At 44.2% G+C, this 20,695-nt stretch overlaps 4 protein-coding genes across 4 annotated transcripts; 3 read left to right on the top strand and 1 right to left on the bottom strand.

Annotated features, from left to right (window-relative positions):
- Positions 1–2,184: 2,184 nt before the first annotated feature.
- LOC123952844 (interferon alpha-1/2-like) lies at positions 2,185–2,785 on the top strand. The gene has a single exon (XM_046022428.1). The coding sequence runs from the start codon at positions 2,222–2,224 to the stop codon at positions 2,783–2,785; it is 564 nt and encodes a 187-aa protein (XP_045878384.1). The 5' UTR covers positions 2,185–2,221.
- Positions 2,786–7,394: 4,609 nt separating this feature from the next.
- Positions 7,395–7,730, bottom strand: LOC123952839 (U6 snRNA-associated Sm-like protein LSm5). The gene has a single exon (XM_046022423.1). The coding sequence runs from the start codon at positions 7,728–7,730 to the stop codon at positions 7,455–7,457; it is 276 nt and encodes a 91-aa protein (XP_045878379.1). The 3' UTR covers positions 7,395–7,454.
- Positions 7,731–9,336: 1,606 nt separating this feature from the next.
- LOC123952843 (interferon alpha-1/2-like) lies at positions 9,337–9,937 on the top strand. The gene has a single exon (XM_046022427.1). The coding sequence runs from the start codon at positions 9,374–9,376 to the stop codon at positions 9,935–9,937; it is 564 nt and encodes a 187-aa protein (XP_045878383.1). The 5' UTR covers positions 9,337–9,373.
- Positions 9,938–15,043: 5,106 nt separating this feature from the next.
- LOC123952842 (interferon alpha-1/2-like) lies at positions 15,044–15,643 on the top strand. Its single transcript, XM_046022426.1, has one exon. The coding sequence runs from the start codon at positions 15,080–15,082 to the stop codon at positions 15,641–15,643; it is 564 nt and encodes a 187-aa protein (XP_045878382.1). The 5' UTR covers positions 15,044–15,079.
- Positions 15,644–20,695: the final 5,052 nt, after the last annotated feature.

Here is a 20,695-nt window from a genome sequence, read left to right as displayed (position 1 = left end):
TGAGAAGGAGAAGGGGAGCCTGTCAGGGGCACAGAGATGGAGCAGCCAGTGCAGGTGGGACACAACCAGGGAAGAATGATCTCCAGGAAGTGTGGAAAAAGGGAAGATTCAGAATTTCCCAAGAGGAACTTCAGGCAGGAATTTATGATATGGGCTACAGGACTGTGCCCTGCATCTGGATTCTGCTTCCGCCCCATTGTTTGACCATGAAAACCTCATTTAAACGCTCTACTGCTCAGTTTCCCCAGATGTGAAATAGGAAGGAAATATTCCTGGAGCTGTTGTAATAATGAAGTGGCACATTTCAAAGGATCTAGGATCTTCACTGAGTGAGAGTTTAACAGATGGGGACTATATTCTTATGTTTTCCCTAAAAAAATGATCTTCTCTTAGCCTTTCCCTGTAACTGACTGCAAGGGCTGATATTCCAAAATATCGTTGTGAAAAAAAAAAATACCCATTGGGAACAGGTGGCCTATCCATTGAATGTAATTAGTTACACGATAATGTAATAGGTATACATATACACTGTACCTATGTCCTCATACTCTATACATTCTGGTACAGCACATTTCCCTTTCCTCCATGCCCACCGAGATCCCATCCTTTCACTCTCCAATCACAGTGTTTCCCCGTGTAGAAACCTCCTGTGAGCTCCCCGTCCTCCTCCCTCCCTCCTCAGGATCCTCTGCTGCCCATTCACACAGCTGCTTCCTTTTCCTTTGTGGTTTCTTTCTGGCCCTTTTACTTCCAATTACAAAGCCACAAAGAAGAACGAAAGTTGTTTGAAATTTCCACGTTTTTTCAAAACTCTCCTATCAGAAGCCTTGTTGTTTTCTTTTCTCCTGGTGACTATTGTTGACCTGAGGGAATGTCCCCACTGCAGTGATGTCACAGTGGCAGGAGCAGAGAGGAGATAGTAGCAGGAGGCTGCTGTTCTGTGCCCCCTCACAGTCTTTAAAGGGGAGGCTGCCAGCAAGGGGTTAAGGTGGGCTAGACAGTGACCAGGTGTGGTGTGCACACAGGTTTGTGTTTTATATAGAAATCAGTCCCCTGGTGGGACTTTTTCCTCCAGAGCAAGCAAACAAACACAAACAAAAACTTTCCTGGAATGAACGGACTCTGCTAATGTTATAAGCCATGCACTTCAACAAAAATACCCTTTTTATTAAAAAGAGCAGATACGTTCCTAGTAAAAGTGAGCAGAAGGTCCTGAGTTTTTCCCCATCCTTCCTGCTCTGGAGCTGCATGGTCCCTCCCCATTACAGCACACCCCCACCCCCCACCAGAGGGAACACTTGTCCAAGTGCTTCCAACAACGTAACAAGTAGTTGTTAGGGTTGGGAACAAGGCTTCAACATGCCATGGGCTGTCTTGTGGATGTTGCTGGTGTTTGAGCCTTGTTTTGATGCAGGCTTTGGAAATGAAATACAAATAGATTCTACATAATCATTTAATTCTTCTAAACTTATTCATTGCATCAGGAAATCTATCTGGTATAAATAGAAAAAATATTTTGAGAAGAACTTGATGGGTATCTAGCAGCAAGTGAAGTTAAAAATCATTTTCTCATTGAGGGCATACTAAAATACAGTACACTAAAAACAAACATCCAAAAATAATAGAATAATTCATGGGCTGTTAGCAATTTGGAATGATTCTCAGTATCTAGGGACACCGATACTATTATGTCTTTCTAGAAATACTTAATTTGTATTTCACTTTTATATTTCCATTTAAGTAGACCATTTAGAGTCATTCATCATATTTAGATATCCAGTAAAGGATAAATAGCTTTAAAATATAGCTTTCAGTTAAAATTTTTAGTTAATCAGAACCTTGAATTAAATAAACAGAGTAAAATGAACTGTCTTTTTTTAATCTACAAAGCAGAGCTATACATACATAACTATATAGACTGTAGATCCTTGTCACCAAGTTTTGTTGGAAGGTTCAGTTACATACATATTCCAAAGACTGTGACAGGAGGCAGCAATAGGAAAAAGGAAAGGTTGAGAAAGCCATGCTCTGAATCCCAGTAGAAAGTGTAGAAAGGAAAGCAAAAAGAGAAGTAGAAAGTAAGGGAAACGTTCAGAAATTGAAAACTCCTATGTCCCCTACTTAAGCCTCACGCACAAGAGAGGATGTTCAGAGAAGCTAGAGCCACGGATCCCAGACGTGCCCACACCAGCCAGGACAACAGCATCTTGCAGGATAACCCATGGCCCTGCCCTGCTCCTTCTTGGTGGCCCTGGTGGTGCTCAGCTGCCACTCCCGCAGCTCTCTGGCATGTGACCTGCCTCAGGACCACGGTCTGCTGCACTGGAGGGTCTTGTTGCTCCTGGGACACATGAGGAGACTGTCTGCTAGCTCCTGTGACAAGTACACAAATGACTTTGGCTTCCCCCAGGAGGTGTTTGACGGCAAGCAGCTGCAGAAGGCTCAAGCCCTCTCTGTTGTCCATGTGACGAAGCAGAAGACCTTCCACCTCTTCTGCACAGAGGCCTCACCTGCTCCCTGGAACACGACCCTCCTGGAGGAATTGTGCTCGGGACTTTCTAAGCAGCTGGACCACCTGGAAGCCTGTCCCCTGCAGGAGGCCGGGGTGGGAGAGACGCCCCTCGTCAATGGGGACTCCATCCTGAGGAACTACTTCCAGAGGATCTCCCTCTATCTGCAAGAGAAGCAATACAGCCCTTGTGCCTGGGAGATGGTCCGAGCAGAGATCATGAAACCCTTGTATGCATCAACAGCCTTGCAAAAGAGATTAAGGAGCAAGAAGTGAGAACCATTTCGCGTTGAAGTGATTCCCTCTGACTAATAATATCCCAACTTCTGGAGTTCTGCCGTGTCAGAGACTCTCATTTCTGCTGTGCCGGTGATAGGAACAGAGTTATTTGTCAATTGTTTTCAGATCATGTCAACTCTACAAGTAATAGTCACTGAGAGATGATCATGCTCATGTCTATTTATCTATTTAAATATTTATTTATGTAAATATTGAGTCAGATTTCTCATATAATATTATGTGCAGGTTGACATTTCATAATATAATAAAATATATTTTAAAATTTAATCAGTTTATTATTTTTTCCTTTATGGAAGTTTAACTAGAAAAGTATTTTCAAAGAGTCACAACCAATCCAATTGTGCAACTTGATTAGAAACTGGACAGCAGAATGCATTTATCCATCATACTGCATTAACATTGGAAATAAAAAATGACTTTCTCTAACACAAATTGTATGTTTCCTTAGGCTACAGGACATAATAAATACAGGTCCTAATGTCTACATCTTGGGTTGCTGTAGGGATAAGAATCTAAAAACCATCCTCCTACTTTGCAATACAGCCCATGTGCCTGGGAGATGGTCCGAGCAGAGATCATGAAACCCTTGTATGCATCAATAGCCTTGCAAGAAAGATTCAGGAGAAAGAAGCGACACCCCTTTCAACATGGAACTGATTCCCTCTGACTGATAACATCACACATTCTGGATTTCTGCCGTGGCAGAGACTCTCACTTCTCTGTCCCAAAGCCATGAACATAGTCAGTTTGTCAAGTGTTTTCAGAACATGTCAACTCTACAAGCAGTAGTCACTTACGGATGACCTTGCTCATGTCTATTTATCTATTTAAATATTTCTTTATGTAAATATTGATAATATTCAGTTTTTATGTAATAAGATGTGCCCCTTTACATAGCAGAATATAATGAAATGTATTTTTAATGTGTAATCAGTTTATCATTTTTTCTTTATGGAACTAAAGTACAAAAGCGTTTCCAAAGAGGCACACCAGGTCTGATTGTGTAACTCCGTTGGAGATCGGACAGCAGAATGCATTTACCATCATACTGCATTAACGTTGGAAATGACAACTGACTTTCTCTAGGACAACTTGCACATTGCCCTTAGGCTTATAGGACGTAATAAATACAGATCCTGATGTCTACATCTTTGGTGTAGGGATATATAAATATGGTTGCTGTAGGGATGGGATCTAAAAACAATCCTCCTACCTAGTGTTCTAATGAAGAAGGAAAGGAAGTGAGTTATCTCACCTGCTGCGTAAATGAAGATGTTGAAGTACACAGGAAGTGCACAGAGAAAAGCTGTGGACCCCTCGACAGGTCACTGGCAGACATGGAGACACGTATGTCCAGTGTCAGGGGCAGGTGAGCTGGCATTTGACAAGAAATGCCATGACTGAGGTCCACATCTAGCAGGAAAAGCCAGAAACAGAGGTGGTCACGCAGGGAGACCGTGTCACGTGAGAAACAGACATACACTTGATTCTGAGTGTCTTCAGCCACTGAGGGGAGGGGAGAGAAGAGCCACAAAGGAGACAGTGGACTCTTGACAGAGAGATGGATGCTGGTTAGTGTCTTTAAGGAAGTAAATATGCTTTGAAGACCATCAGGGAATCCCTAGAAGATGTGGATTGAAACTGCCTGCGATGTCAGAAACACAGATGCCTTTGCTGATCTTCCTGAGAGTCAGTTTGGTGGAATGCATAAGTAGAGACCCCGGAGTGGGTGGGAGCATGAATAAGAGAATTCAGTGCATCTGACTTGGAGAAGAATATTGCATGGGATCTGGGAATAATGGGGTTGGTTATTCTGGGCATAGTTTGCCCTTTTATGTCATTTCTTTTTCCCTGAGTGATTTCATGGAATGGATGTTCTGGCAGATCATGTTAATATGTTTAATGTTATATTGATGTTTCATCATGACTTAACTACTGAGGGTGGTTTATCCTATCTTGGTTCTTACTTCCTTGCACATCAGTGAACTGCTTGGCTTTAAGAATTCACTTGGCAGGAATGGATACCTCATTCAATCCTTCATCAAATTATCTATTACTACGGATAAAATCGTTTCCAGGAATTATCAGCTTCATTATTAGGTTCCCTAAGTCCTCCTTGTGACACTGTTTACTACAGCAGCATAACGCCCCATAGTTTTTTCAGGAGATTTTGATATGGTAAGAATTCTTCTCTGTTGTTCGCTGCTAGTATTTCCTCATGTTCCGAATACCACAATGTTTGGTGGATATCCACATCACAAGATTCTCATGCACATAAACACTGAAAGACTTTCTTCAAAAATAAAGGTGGGAAGCTGAGTCAGGCATTCTCTCTCCTCATATTTACAGCAATGAGAAATCATTGGTCAAATCAGCTGAAAATACATAAATCATGGAAATCCATGGAGCAATAGTGAGTTGTGCATAATTCAGGAGTACCAAGAGATTTAACAATTATAACAGAATAGCGTGATTATTCACTGAACTATGAAAGGCACCTAGAAGTGCATCTTCCATAGGGAAGGGCATAAATACGGTAGCAGTCGTCCTATCTTAATTCTGCCCGCTATATATGAGAATATTGTTTGTCGCCTCCTACACAATTCTCGGGAACAGTGTGTCCTACACGTCAGTACCTGACTTGCAAAGGAGGCAGCCTCCCAAACTGGAATTCTGTTGTGAATTCTAGAAAAGCCTGACCCATTCATCCCCCGTTGCCAAGAAGGGTTTTTATTTTTCACCAGTGATGAGACGGTGGCTTCTACGAACATCTGAGAGTCGAGAATAAATATCTAGGTGGAAGTGCAGAAGAACATGCTATTTCCTAATCCTTCTGCACCCACCCTGCCCTCTACCCTCCCCCAACCCTCACTGCAGAACACATTCTGCTGTCCTAACAGTTACCTTCCTCGCCAAGGCAGAAGTCCCCACAGCACACTTGGCATTCACTCTCTGGACCTCTCAGCCTGTTCACACAACAGCTTTCTATTCTGCTGTCATCTCAGCTTAAAGGTTTCCGTGAGGAGCAGCACAAGAAAGCAAGTAGAAGACAAAAACGCAATGAAATTTCTAGGTTTTGCAGAACTACCTGCAAGAGAGGCTTTGCTCAGATTTCCATCCAATGTGATGGAACAGCAGCTGTGGCTGAAAGGAAACAGAGAGCAGGATCAGGTTGAAGGGTGGCCTAGTGAAGCTCCTCTCCAGGGAGACTGCCCCCTGGTAGCCATGTGGGACAAGGGAGGTGACCAAAATGGGACCTCTTCCTGAGGATGTCCCTTCCAGCTACACAAAGCCTACTTGTGGACACCCAGAGATTCTAAGGCTGTCATAAACCCGTTTCCTTACTCTGTCTATGACAAAGTGTAAGTCATGAATCTGAAATCACTATAGGAATTTCAGCCCACAGTCACTTTCAATTCCAGTGTTATTGATTATTAAATAATGGAAAGTATTGGAGAACCAAGCACAAAGGACAGATGCAGGCACAAGGGGAATGAACACCCCTGCCAATTTTTTTTTTATTTTAAGGATTTTGTTTATTTATTTGAGAGAGGCACAGCATGAGAGGGGGAAGGTCAGAAGGACAGCTGACTCCACGCTGAGTAAGTTGGGGCTCGATCCTAGGACTGTGAGATCATGAACTGAGCCCAAAGAAGATGCTTGAATGACTGAGACACCCAGGTGCCCTGACCCCCAGCACCTTTTCATCCCAGGCATTTCTGGTCAACCTGCCAGGGGATGTAGAAGAGGCAGGGCTCAGGGCTGGTGCCCATGGTCAGACTGGGAGACATTACCCTGCACTACCGGCAACAGGCAGCCAAGGTTTGGCAGCTTCAGGAGCCAGAGTGCCCACTTGCCCTCCCTCCACAACCCCACAATCCCTGTGCTTTGGAGCTCAAGGTCCCCAGACGTCTAGATCCACACAGAAACACACTAATTTCAGGAACCCTGCCGATATGTCTACAGCCAAAGAATCCCAGAGCTCAACTGTGCCTCTGTTGGAATGCTGCCTAAGTTCTCGTTACAGCAGGAGTACGACACTCCTTTGCTCAGATAACCACAGGTGATGGTGCATACATGAAAGTGTTGGAATTCAGCAGCAGTGTGGGAACCTGGAAGGAGAACAGAAATGGGAAAGTGTCCACTGGATTAGTGACTTATAATTGGCAGGAGGAATAGTAGGACAGTAAGGCAGCATCGAGTCAACGGTCTCTCTGTGTCGTTCCCAAGATTGAGAAGGTTCAAGTGGACACAGGAGCACAGAGTTTTCCTATGTAGATGTGGACCATGGTAGTCTCCCCACCACGGGTGACTGCAATATGACAGCAGCCTGCAATGTGCTGGAAGGAGGAGGGTTACCCAGTGCCAGCTGCAAACATCTTTCTCATTGGCAGAAAAACCTAATGTCTCAATAGTGTTTTTTTTTTAACCAAGAACGCTTTTATTTTAGTATTCAAAGAACAAACTGCTCTTCTTTTTCCAAGATAATAATGATTAACTTACAAAAATGGGCATTTACAATGCATCTTCAAAACATTTCCCTTTAACGGGAAACTTAGCTTTACAGACTCCAAACATTAAAAGGTTAAAAAAAAATGTCTATCTTGTCATTATAACACAAAACAGTTAAGTCAAGGAAATCCATTCATACTTCAGGACCTTCTCCTCCAGGAACCAGCATTGTTATATTATTTCCATTTAGCAAAATTTGATCTAATTTAGTGATCCTTCTTCCTTCTGGTGTGATTTCAAATTCAGTGACCTCCTCCAGTACCATATTGACAAAGTCATCAAATCCCAAAAGTGTGCCAACTATTTCTTTATCACTCTTCATCACAATGTGAATTCTTGATCCTATACATTTGTCCACAAGCTCTAGTGGCAGCAACTGCGACGGGTTAGTGGTAGCGTTAGCCACCATGGCTACCTCATGAGTGTTTAAAAGGGATCCTAGGGTGCCTGCGTGGCTCAGTGGGTTAAAGCCTCTGCCTTTAGCTCAGGTCATGATCCCAGGCTCCTGGGATCCAGCCCCGCATCCGGCTCTCTGCTCAGCAGGTAGCCTGCCTCCCCCCTCTCTCTGCCTGCCTCTCTGCCTACTGTGATCTCTCTCTCTCTCTGTCAAATAAATAAATAAAATATTAAAAAAAATAAAAGGGGTCCTGCCAACTTGTCCTTGGAATTTTAAGTCAGTCATGCAGTTGACTCCTCCCACACCCCATGTTGCCATACACAACAATAGACAAGAAGCCTTTGGCATCCACAGTGAGATCTAGAATCCTTGATCCCTCACTCTCTCAACCCGATATTTTCATGGATATTACCTAAGAAACAATGGCACAGAATTCTTGGAGGACACAAAGTGTCAGCAAGGTCAGTGTGACAAATCTAGGAATAACAGGAATCCCTTAGGAATGGAGGAGTTTCTCTCCATCATTTCCTGGGTCTCAGAGTCTTACCTGGACAGGTGATCTTTCTTACTGGTGAGCTGCCAGTGGTGTCTTGTGGCCATTGCTGATGGCTGAGGCCTGTTGTGATGCAGGCTTTGGAAATGAAAACACAAACACATTAAATTTTATGATTTAGCTCTACAAAACTCATTCAACACCTCAGTAATTATCTAGTGTAAAACAGAAAAAATGTTTTGACAATACCTTCCAGAGGAGGTAGTAGCAGGTGAAGTGAAAGATGATGTTGTCGTGGTTCCTGGGTGGCTCAGTCACTTGGATGGCTGCTTTCAGCTCAGGCCATGATCCCAGGGTGCTGGGATGGAGCCTCGCATCAGGCTCCCTGCTCGGTGGGAGCCTGCTTCTCCCTCACCATGTGCCTGCTGCTCTGTCTACTTGTACTCTCTCTGTATCTTTCTCTCTGTAAAATAAACTAAAAAAACCTTAAAAAAATGATTTTGTCATATGAGGCAACATTCAAATTCAGTACACTAAAAACACATGTTAAGTAAATAATTCCAGTTTTCACTTGCATTTAGCAATCTGGATTGATTGGAAATGTCCAGGTACACCGAAATCATTATGTCCTTTTAGGAATTGTTAATTTGCTTATGTACTCCATCTACTAATCTGTATACATGTAAAGAAATTATAAGTCACTCATCCAATTTACTTATATACATAAGCATCAATAGCTTTAAAATGAAACTATTAGCTTAAAGTTTTTAGTCATTCTGGACCCTGAATTGGATAAACATTGCAATTTTTTTTATCTTAAAGCACAGACAAAAGTACAATATATAATGATATATACGGTGTCTCCCTGCTATTAAGTTTTCTTGGAATGCAATTAAAAAACATCCAAAAAGATTCTGGAGGCAAGGATAATTCTTGAAGAAAATAATACATGGTTGAGAAACCCATGCTCCAAACCCAAATGGAAAGTGTAGAAAGGAAAGCAAAAAGAGAAGTAGAAAGTAAGGGAAACGTTCAGAAATTGAAAACTCCTATGTCCCCTACTTAAGCCTCACGCACAAGAAAAGATGTTCAGAGAAGCTAGAGCCACGGGTCCCAGACGTGACCACCCCAGCCAGGCCAACAGCATCTTGCAGGATAACCCATGGCCCTGCCCTGCTCCTTCTTGGTGGCCCTGGTGGTGCTCAGCTGCCACTCCCTCAGCTCTCTGGCATGTGACCTTCCTCAGGACCACGGTCTGCTGCACTGGAGGGCCTTGATGCTCCTAAGACAAATGAGGAGACTGTCTGCTAGCTCCTGTGACAAGTACACAAACGACTTTGGCTTCCCCCAGGAGGTGTTTGACAGCAAGCAGCTGCAGAAGGCTCAAGCCCTCTCTGTCATCCATGTGACAAACCAGAAGACCTTCCACCTCTTCTGCACAGAGGCCTCACCTGCTCCCTGGAACACAACTCTCCTGGTGGAACTGTGCTCGGGACTTTCTAAGCAGCTGGGCCACCTGGAAGCCTGTCCCCTGCAGGAGGCTGGGGTGGGAGAGACGCCCCTCGTCAATGGGGACTCCATCCTGAGGAACTACTTCCAGAGGATCTCCCTCTACCTGCAAGAGAAGCAGTACAGCCCTTGTGCCTGGGAGATGGTCCGAGCCGAGATCATGAAACCCTTGTATGCATCAACTGCCTTGCAAAAGAGATTAAGGAGCAGGAAGTGAGACCCCTTTCAACATGGAAATGATTCTGACTAATAATATCACACTGCCATGTGTCTGTAGTGTCAAAGACTCTCATTTTGGCTGTCATCATGACATGAACTGAATCAGTTTGTCACATGTGTTCAGGCAACATGAAGTCAACGTTACAAACACCTGTCGCTTTCAGATGACCATCCTGATCTGCCTATTTAACTATTTATTTATTTCACTGTTTATAAGATTTAAGTTATTTTTTTATTGTTTTGTATTAGTTGTACTTTCCCTTTGTGGTTAAGAGAATTGTATATGTTTTGTGTATATTAAATTCTTTATTTTCTGTTCATTAAATGTTTCTATAGAAAACTTCTTGCTTTTGTTTCTTATTGAAGCAGGAAACAAGTCTGATTAACCTGATGAAATAAAGGCCTGTACCAGTCTCTCACTCGTTATTTTGTTTTCACATTAGAAGTGATCACATTGACTTCTTGGCAGTCACTTAGCATGCTGTCGTCACGGGAAAGGCAGACTTCACGAGTCCAATGCTGTGACTGTATCTTGGATTTTGTAGAAAAACTAACCTCAGGACAATAATCGTAGTGAAGTAATACCAGTTATGTTAAAGGGAAGAGTGAGAAGAAGGGAAATTACAAATTCTGTCAGTAGAAAAAGAAGCAGACATGTCAGGAAATCAAATGAAAAGCACCAGATACGTTCTACATCACACTGGTAGACACCCAAGTGCGAATATTCTTTACAAAATTGATGGGTCAGGGGCACCCGAGTGGCTCATTTGGTTCAGTGTCTGCCTTAGGCTCAGGTCATGATGCCAGGTTCCTGGGATCAAGCCCTGGGTCGAGCTCCACATTCAGCTGCGATCTGCTTCTCCCTCTCACACTCCCCTGCTTGTGCTTGCTGTCTCTCTCTCTCTGTGTCGTATAAATAAATAAAATACTTAAACAAAACAAAACAAATCAAAACAAAGAAAAGGAATCCTTGGTCCTGCCATTTACAAGCCATTCCATTCACGTAAAGCCCAGGGAGGGAAGTGGTCACCTGGGAGGAGAGCGTAGAATGAGAAATGGTGCCTCAAACCTCCCCTGGTTAAGGGAGAAAAGAGCCACACTGCAGACAAAGGTGTCTGCAAAGAATGGCCCTAAGGCAGTAGCATAAGAGCGAATATTGTTTAAGAGTCTATTTCAAACCCAGAAAGGCTTCAAGGAATTACGTCATAGCAAAGGGTGCATGGAAAGTGTCCATGAAGCCGGGAAGTAGAAGGGTTGTGACTATGGGGACCAGCTGTTTTGACTGAATTACTCACCAGAAACCGTACTTTTGGCAGAGGAAAGTTCAAGAACAGAAGAGAAGGTAGTGACTATGGATAGAATATAGATCTGGGAGATTTACCTTCTTTGGGCTAATTAAACTTCCATGAGAATATGAAGAAATAATTGAAATGGGTGATGCCTTCTAATGTCTTCTAATCCACATAAAGCATATATAAAGAAAAACAGACAAAAATGAAAAGGCATGAAAAGCGTACTGGAACATTCTGCAAATGAAAACTACCCTGTTCTATTGAAGTCTCATGAAGCGAAAGAAATGAAGCTGAATTAGGGGCCAGGTCACCCCCCACTGGTTCCCCAGGCCACCAGAAGCCCTGAGGTGCAACGCCCAGCCCATCTGTGGGGCTCCTACTAGTTCCCCATGGCAGCATCTCAGCTCTGGGCTGTGAGCTGCCTCCTGGCCCTGGGCAGCATCACAGGGGGACCTGCTCCTTCTGACACAGAGGAGGAGCATCAGTCCCTTCTTCTGAACCAGGAACAGCTCCTCTGGGACAAGGTGCGTGGCTGCCAGTTCCGGGAGGTCCACACCAAGTCGGTCCTCCACCAGATGCTGCAGCTGACCTTCACACTCTTCCCCACCAGGCACCGCCATTTGCTGCCTGAACCCGTCCCAGCTGGGGCAGCCAGCACCCTGGACACCTGTGTGGTACCTGCGACGGGAGTGGGGGAGTCTCCCCTGGGTTTGAGGTCCCTGGCATGGCCTTGATGACGTGCTTCCAGAAAATCCATCTCCAACTGAGACAGAAGAAACAGAGTGACTGCCTGGGAAGGAGTCTGAGTCAAAATCAGGTGACCCACCTGGAGTTAGGTTACTCAGCATTGTGGTTAAGATGTGTCTGTGACAGGACTGTCCCTAAGGTCCTCTGTCTGCAGGACAGAGCTAGCCTGAAGTTGTTCATGTGTTCACGGATTGCAGGATCCTCTGGTTTTTGGATCTACACTGAACCAGTTGGAACACCTTTCCTGACTCCACAGCTGCAACAACAAGAACAAAACCAACAAGCACCAACTGCAAGAAGATGGAAACAACAACTCTTCTTAGATCCACTCACACCTGAGTTCTCAGGGCCAGTCTCAGGGCTGGCACCGGGAGATAAAGGCGCGCGCAGACAGTCACACCCGCCAGGAGCAGGCAGTGATCGGAACTCGAGCTGTTTACAGAAGGATGGCTCGAGGCTCTGTGTGCCTCCACTGGACAGTTACAATGTCCAGGCCTCCCTAGTTGGTGGAGCCCACAGGTTTGTGAGTTGTACCTTCGGAATCTCCACTAGGCTCCCCTGTGAAGGTCAGAGGGAAGTCTCCTGGCTTGCCAGCAGAGAGAGGGGGAAAGCAATCACTCTAGGACAGTCAGGAGTCTACCTCTTCAGACGGTAGATGCCAAGGGGATCTGTGACCAGGAACCGGGGGGAGGGAAGTCAGGAAGAGGGGACAGCAGACTTCCCACTGGAGATGCAGGGGTGATTCTGGACTCTCCAACAATGCACGTCCTGGAGACATGAAATCGCAATGTCCCTTGCATATTTGGAAATCGAGGCACGGTACTGAAAGTCCTTCCATCTGATGTTAGTGTGGAATGAGAAGATGCCCTAAAGCTTCAGAGAACCTTTACCTTTTAAGGCCGAGAAGGAGAAGGGGAGCCTGTCAGGGGCACAGAGATGGATCAGCCTGTGCAGTCGGGATGCAACCAGGGAAGAATGATCTCCAGGAAGTGTGGAAGAAGGGAAGATTCAGAATTTCCCAAGAGGAACCTCAGGCACGAATTTATCACATGGGCTACAGGACTGTGCCCTGCATTGGAATTCTCTTTATACCTCGTTGTTTGATAGTGAAACCTCATTTAAACGCTCTGCAGCTCAGTGTCCCCAGATGTAAAGTGGGGTGGAAATATTCCTAGAGTTGTTGTAAAATAAAGTGGCATATTTCAATGTATCTAGTATCTTCCATTGAGTGAGAATTTAACAGATGGGCACTATTTGTTATGTTTTCCCTAAAAATTGATCTTCTCTTATCCTTTTCCCTGTAACTGACTGCAAAGGGCTGATCCTCTAAAATACCATTGTGAAAAAAAATACCCATTGGGAACAGGTGGCCTATCCATTGAATGTGATTAGTTACATAATAATGTAATATGTATACATATACACTGTACCTATGTCCGCATACTCTGTACGTTCTGCTACAGCATATTTCCCCTTCCTCCATGCCCTCCGAGATCCCATCCTTTCACTCTCCAATCACAGTGTTTCCCTCTCCCCCAGTGTAGAAACATCCTGTGAGCTCCCCGTCCTCCCTCTCTCCTCAGGATCCTCTCATGCCCATTCACACAGCTGCTTCCTTTTCCTTTGTGGTTTCTGTCTGGCCATTTTACTTTCAATTACAAGCCACAAAGAAAAACAAAAGTTCTTTGAAATTTCAAGGATTTTTTGAAACTCTCTTAGAAGACCCTTGTTGTTTTCTTTTCTCCTGGTAACTACTGTTGACCTGAGGGAATGTCCCCAGTGCAGTGATGTCACAGTGGCAGGAGCAGAGAGGAGACAGAGCAGGAGGCTGCTGGTCTGTGGCCTGTCACAGAATTTACAGTGGAGGCTGCCATTGTGGGGGCAAGGTGGGCTAGACAGGGACCAGGTGTGGGCACGGGTTCATTTTGTATGTAGAAGTCTGTCCCCTGGTAGGAGATTTTCCTCCAGAGCAAGCAAACACACACAAACAAAAACTTTCCTGAAATGAACACGCTCTCCTAGCCATGATCTTCAACGAAAATATCCTCTTTAAAAAAAGAGCATATAAGTTCCTAGTAAAAGTGAGAAGAAGGTCCTGAGATTTTCTCCATCCTTCCTGCCCTGGAGCTGCAAGGTCTCTCCCCATTAGAGCACCCCCCCACCAACCAGAGGCAACGCTTGTCCAAGTGCTTCCAACAATGTAACAGTAGTTCTTAAGGTTGGGAACAAGACTGCAACATGCCATGGGCAGTCTTGTGGAGGTTGCTGGTGTTTGAGCCTTGTTTTGATGCGGGCTTTGGAAATGAAATACAAATAGATTCTACATAATCATTTAATTCTTCTAAACTCATTCATTGCATCAGGAATTCTATCTGGTACTAGATAGAAAAAATATATGAGAATAACTTGATGAGTATCTTGCCGCAAGTGAAGTTAAAAATCAGTTTCTCATTGAGGTCATATGAAAATACAGTATAGGAAAAACAAACGTCCAATAAATAATCGAATAATTCATTAGTTGTTAGCAATTTGGAATGATTCTCAGTGTCTAGGGACACCGATATTATTATGTCTTTCTAGAAATACTTAATTTGCATTGTACTTTTATATTTCCATTTATGTAAGAAGATTTAGAAGTCACTCATCATATTTAGATATCCAGTAAAGGATAAATTGCTTTAAAATACAGCTTTCGGGTGAAATTTTTAATCAATCTTAACCCTGAATTAAATAAACAGAGTAAAATGAACTCTGTCTTTTTTAATGTATAAAGCAGAGTTATACATACATAGCTGTATAGAGTGTAGATTCCGTTACCAAGTTTTGTTGGAAGGACAATTACATAAATATTCAAAGGGCTGTGACAGGAGGCGGTAATAGGAAAAAGAAACAGTTGAGAGACCCATGCTCTAAACCCCAGTAGAAAGTGTAGAAAGGAAAGCAAAAAGAGAAGTAGAAAGTAAGGGAAACATTCAGAAATCAAAAACTCTTATGTCCCCTACATAAGCCTCACGCACAAGAGAAGATGTTCAGAGAAGCTAGAGCCACGGATCCCAGACGTGCCCACACCAGCCAGGACAATAGTATCTGTAGGATCCCTGATGGCCCTGCCCTGTTCCTTCTTGGTGGCCCTGGTGGTGCTCAGCTGCCACTCCCTCAGCTCTCTGACATGTGACCTGCCTCAGGACCACGGTCTGCTGCACTGGAGGGCCTTGATGCTCCTAAGACAAATGAGGAGACTGTCTGCTAGCTCCTGTGACAAGTACACAAATGACTTTGGCTTCCCCCAGGAGGTGTTTGACGGCAAGCAGCTGCAGAAGGCTCAAGCCCTCTCTGTTGTCCATGTGACGAAGCAGAAGACCTTCCACCTCTTCTGCACAGAGGCCTCACCTGCTCCCTGGAACACGACCCTCCTGGAGGAATTGTGCTCGGGACTTTCTAAGCAGCTGGACCACCTGGAAGCCTGTCCCCTGCAGGAGGCCGGGGTGGGAGAGACGCCCCTCGTCAATGGGGACTCCATCTTGAGGAACTACTTCCAGAGGATCTCCCTCTATCTGCAAGAGAAGCAATACAGCCCTTGTGCCTGGGAGATGGTCCGAGCAGAGATCATGAAACCCTTGTATGCATCAACAGCCTTGCAAAAGAGATTAAGGAGCAAGAAGTGAGACCCATTTCGCGTTGAAGTGATTCCCTCTGACTAATAATATCCCAACTTCTGGAGTTCTGCCGTGTCAGAGACTCTCATTTCTGCTGTGCCGGTGATAGGAACAGAGTTATTTGTCAATTGTTTTCAGATCATGTCAACTCTACAAGTAATAGTCACTGAGAGATGATCATGCTCGTGTCTATTTATCTATTTAAATATTTATTTATGTAAATATTGAGTCAGATTTCTCATATAATATTATGTGCAGGTTGACATTTCATAATATAATAAAATATATTTTAAAATTTAATCAGTTTATTATTTTTTCCTTTATGGAAGTTTAACTAGAAAAGTATTTTCAAAGAGTCACAACCAATCCAATTGTGCAACTTGATTAGAAACTGGACAGCAGAATGCATTTATCCATCATACTGCATTAACATTGGAAATAAAAAATGACTTTCTCTAACACAAATTGTATGTTTCCTTAGGCTACAGGACATAATAAATACAGGTCCTAATGTCTACATCTTGGGTTGCTGTAGGGATAAGAATCTAAAAACCATCCTCCTACTTTGCAATACAGCCCATGTGCCTGGGAGACGGTCCGAGCAGAGATCATGAAACCCTTGTATGCATCAATAGCCTTGCAAGAAAGATTCAGGAGAAAGAAGCGACACCCCTTTCAACATGGAACTGATTCCCTCTGACTGATAACATCACACATTCCGGAGTTCTGCCGTGCCAGAGACTCTCACTTCTCTGTCCCAAAGCCATGAACACAGTCAATTTGTCAAGTGTTTTCAGAACATGTCAACTCTACAAGCAGTAGTCGCTTACAGATGACCTTGCTCATGTCTATCTATTTAAATATTTCTTTATGTAAATATTGATAAGATTCAGTTTTCATGTAATAAGATGTACACCTTTACATAGCAGAATATAATGAAATGTATTTTTAATATGTAATCAGTTTATCATTTTTTCTTTATGGAACTTTAAGTACAAAAGCGTTTTCAAAGAGGCACACCAGGTCTGATTGTGTACTCCGTTGGAGATCGGACAACAGAATGCACTTACCATCATACTGCATTAACGTTGGAAATGTGAACTGACTTTCTTTAGGACAACTTGCACATTGCCCTTAGGCTATAGGACGTAATAAATACAGATCCTGATGTCTACATCTTTGGTGTAGGGATATATAAATATGGTTGCTGTAGGGATGGGATCTAAAAACAATCCTCCTACCTAGTGTTCTAATGAAGAAGGAAAGGAAGTGAGTTATCTCTCCCGCTGATAGAACGGAGATGTTGAAGCACATAGGAAGTGCACACAGAAAAGCTGTGGACCCCTCGACAGGTCACTGGCAGACATGGAGGCATGTATGTCCAGTGTCGGGGGCAGGTGAGCTGGCATTTGACAAGAAATGCCATGACTGAGGTCCACATCTAGCAGGAAAAGCCAGAAACAGAGGTGGTCACGCAGGGAGACCGTGTCATGTGAGAAACAGACATACACTTGATTCTGAGTGTCTTCAGCCACTGAGGGGAGGGGAGAGAAGAGCCACAAAGGAGACAGTGGACTCTTGACAGAGAGATGGATGCTGGTTAGTGTCTTTAAGGAAGTAAATATGCTTTGAAGACCATCAGGGAATCCCTAGAAGATGTGGATTGAAACTGCCTGCGATGTCAGAAACACAGATGCCTTTGCTGATCTTCCTGAGAGTCAGTTTGGTGGAATGCATAAGTAGAGACCCCGGAGTGGGTGGGAGCATGAATAAGAGAATTCAGTGCATCTGACTTGGAGAAGAATGTTGCATGGGACCTGGGAATAATGGGGTTGGTTATTCTGGGCATAGTTTGCCCTTTTATGTCATTTCTTTTTCCCTGAGTGATTTCATGGAATGGATGTTCTGGCAGATCATGTTAATATGTTTAATGTATTTATTTTTCCTCATGACTGAACTACTGATGGCGGTTTATCCTGTCTTGTTCTTACTAACGTGCACATCAGCGAGCTGCTCGACTTTAAGAATTCACTTGGCAGAAATGGATAACTCATTCAATCCTTCATCAAATTATCTATTACTACGGATAAGATCATGTTTCCTGGAATTATTTGGCATCATAATTGGGTTCCTTAACCCCTCCTTTGACCCTGGTTTACTAAGCTACATAATACCCCATTGTTTTTTCTAGAGAGTTTGATGTGGTAAGAATTCTTCTCTGTTGCTCGCTGCTAGTATTTCCTCATGTTCGGAATACCACAATGTTTGGTGGATATCCACATTACCAGACTGTCATGCATATAAAGACTGACAGACTTTCTTCAAAAATGAGGGTGGGAAGCCGGGTCAGGCATTCTCTCTCCTCATATTTACAGCAATGAGAAATCATTGGTCAAATCAGCTGAAAATACATGAATCATGGAAATCCATGGAGCAATAGTGAGCTGTGTGTAATTCAGGAGTACAAACAGATTTAACAATTATGACAAAATAGCGTGAATATTCACTGAACTCATGCACAGAAAGGCACTCCCCCTGTCAGCTGATTGCTGTGCTATGGAGCTGAGGGCCCCCAGACATCCAGTCCCACACAGAAACATGCTAATTCCAGGAACCCTGCCCATGTGTCTACAGACAAAGAATACCGGAACTCAACTGTGCCTGTGTTGGAGTGCTCCTTAAGTTCTTGTTACAGCAGGAGTAGGACACGCCTTTGCCCAGAAAACCACAGCGGACGTCTGCAAGCATGAAAGTGTTGGAATTCAGCAGCAGTGTGGGAACCTGGAAGGAGAACAGAAATGGGAAAGTGTCCACTGGATTAGTGACTTTCAGGAGGTGGAACAGTAGGACAGTAAGGAAGCATCGAGGCAACGGTCTCTCTGTGTCATTCCCGAGACTGAGAAGGTTCAAGTGGACACTAGGAGCACAGAGTTCTCCTATGTAGATGTGGACCATGGTAGTCTTCCCACCACGGGTGACTGCAATATGCCAGCAGCCTGAAATGTGCTGGAAGGAGGAGGGTTACCCAGTGCCAGCTGCAAACATCTTTCTCATTGGCAGAAAAACACCATGTCTCATGAATATTTAAAAGGGATCCTAGGGTGCCTGCATGGCTCAGTGGCTTAAAGCTTCTGCCTTCAGCTCACGTCATGAGCCCAGGGTCCTGGGATCAAGCCCAACATCAGGCTCTCTGCTCAGCGGGGAGACTGCTTCCCCTCATCTCTCTGCCTGCCTCTCTGCCTACCTGTGATCGCTCTCTCTGTCAAATAAATAAGTAAAATATTAAAAAAAAAATAAAAGGGATCCTACCAACTTGTCCTTGGAACTTCATGTCAGTCATGCAGTTGACTCTTCTCACACCCTCTGTTGCCATACACAGCCACAGACCACAAGCCTTTGGCATCCACAGTAGGATCTAGAATCCCTGATCCCTCACTCTCTCCACTTGACTGATTTCATGCCATGGCCTCTCCTGGGTCACAAATCCTCTGTCCATTCCTATCCTTCACATCTTTTAACAGCTGCTGCCAGACAAGCCATTATCTCACAGCGCCACTGTGTTCCAACTGGATCTTTGGTACCATCAGACTAATTCTCCCTCCTGATTTCGGTTTCTGTTTCTCTCCAAACAGCTGGATAAATAAGCGGAATCCAAATGTGATTTCTGAGAAGACAGAGGTAATGGTTTCAAAGACCTCAGAAGGGTTAGACTGCAATCAGCTTTAGTGTTACCATCTTAAAAGATCCTCATCATTATTCTAATCCAGGTGCAGAGTAGAATCATGTAGGATCTTTCAGTTCCCCTTGTCTTAATCATGTATTTCTCAGGCACTCTTTACTGGGCCTGAGTGGACTTATCAGGTAGGTAGATCTCTCAGGCAGGGTGAGGATCCTGTCTCCTTCCAGGGAGGGTGAGCAGCTGGAGTCCTGGTCGCCAGTCTCTTGTGAGCTGGTTGGTGTGACTCCTCTCATCTCTCCTCAGAGCCGAGTACATGTGGATTGAACGAAAGGAAAATGAGGTGGCTCCTCTTGTAGAGCTGAGAACCTCATGGGGACCCAAGAGTTGGTCTTGTGGGATCCTCTGGCCGAGGCAGCCACATTCCTGACTTGCAATAGCTTTTCGTCTGCCGGAGCTGCTCGTCCCCAGTGTTGCTGCATCAAACTTGGCTGACGTGCACTCTGCCATTTTCTTAGTAGACAAGCCACTCTTTCACTTTTGTGATGGTCAGACGTAACAGTTGTCTTCCCCGCTCCCGCACACACAGCTGCTATGTTTTTCTTTCGAGGAAAGTTGACATGAGAAACAGAAAAACTGATGACTTGAAAATGATAGAGAAACCTGGGTAGTACCTTGGTCCTTCTCTTCCTCCCCTTTGTGTGATCCTTACGATGACGTAGAATATAATCAGGACCAGCAAGTCAGAGTATGTCCAGGAAAGCATGTGAAAATATTAAGTTTTTCAAATTCTCTTTGTTGTTGTTACTTAATTTGAAGATGCAACACCGTGAATGAGGAAAGGCAACAAGGAAGTGTGTCCCTGACATTATAGCCTGGGCTTCAGCCCCCTGCATTGTGAGCACCAGACAGATGACCAGATGAAGCTGCCTACTGTCAACACACAGTCTGAATGAGCTAGTGAAAGTCATCAGTTTCTGTGCTGGAAGTTTCTCCTGAGAGACCCAGTCAGTGAATCCACTGTGCTCAGCTCAGATATTTTGGACATAACAAGTGATCCCTAGTTCAGGAAAATTTGAACCACGGGGGATCCTGGGTGGCTCAATTGGTTGAGGATCTGATTCTTACTCTACCTTCAGGTCTTGATGTCTGACTGTGAGTTCACGCCCCACTTTAGCGTCCACCTTGTGTGTGGAGCTTACTTTACAACGACGAAAAACCAGAAAATTAAGAGCTGTGATGGCACAATAAATGTATTCCCTTATTCAAGGTGAAAGGATTGTAATTGGTTTTTCCTCTACTTGGAGAACAGAATCATTCACTCTCAGCATCTGAGCGATGTTGACACCTTTGTTACCTGGTCAGGTGAGGAGGAGGTCAGCATT

This window comes from Meles meles, chromosome 11 (assembly GCF_922984935.1).
Source record: "Meles meles chromosome 11, mMelMel3.1 paternal haplotype, whole genome shotgun sequence".
NCBI lineage: Eukaryota > Metazoa > Chordata > Mammalia > Carnivora > Mustelidae > Meles > Meles meles.
The sequence above is the reverse complement of the archived record's forward strand: the minus strand, read 5'-3'. Positions and strand labels throughout refer to the sequence as shown.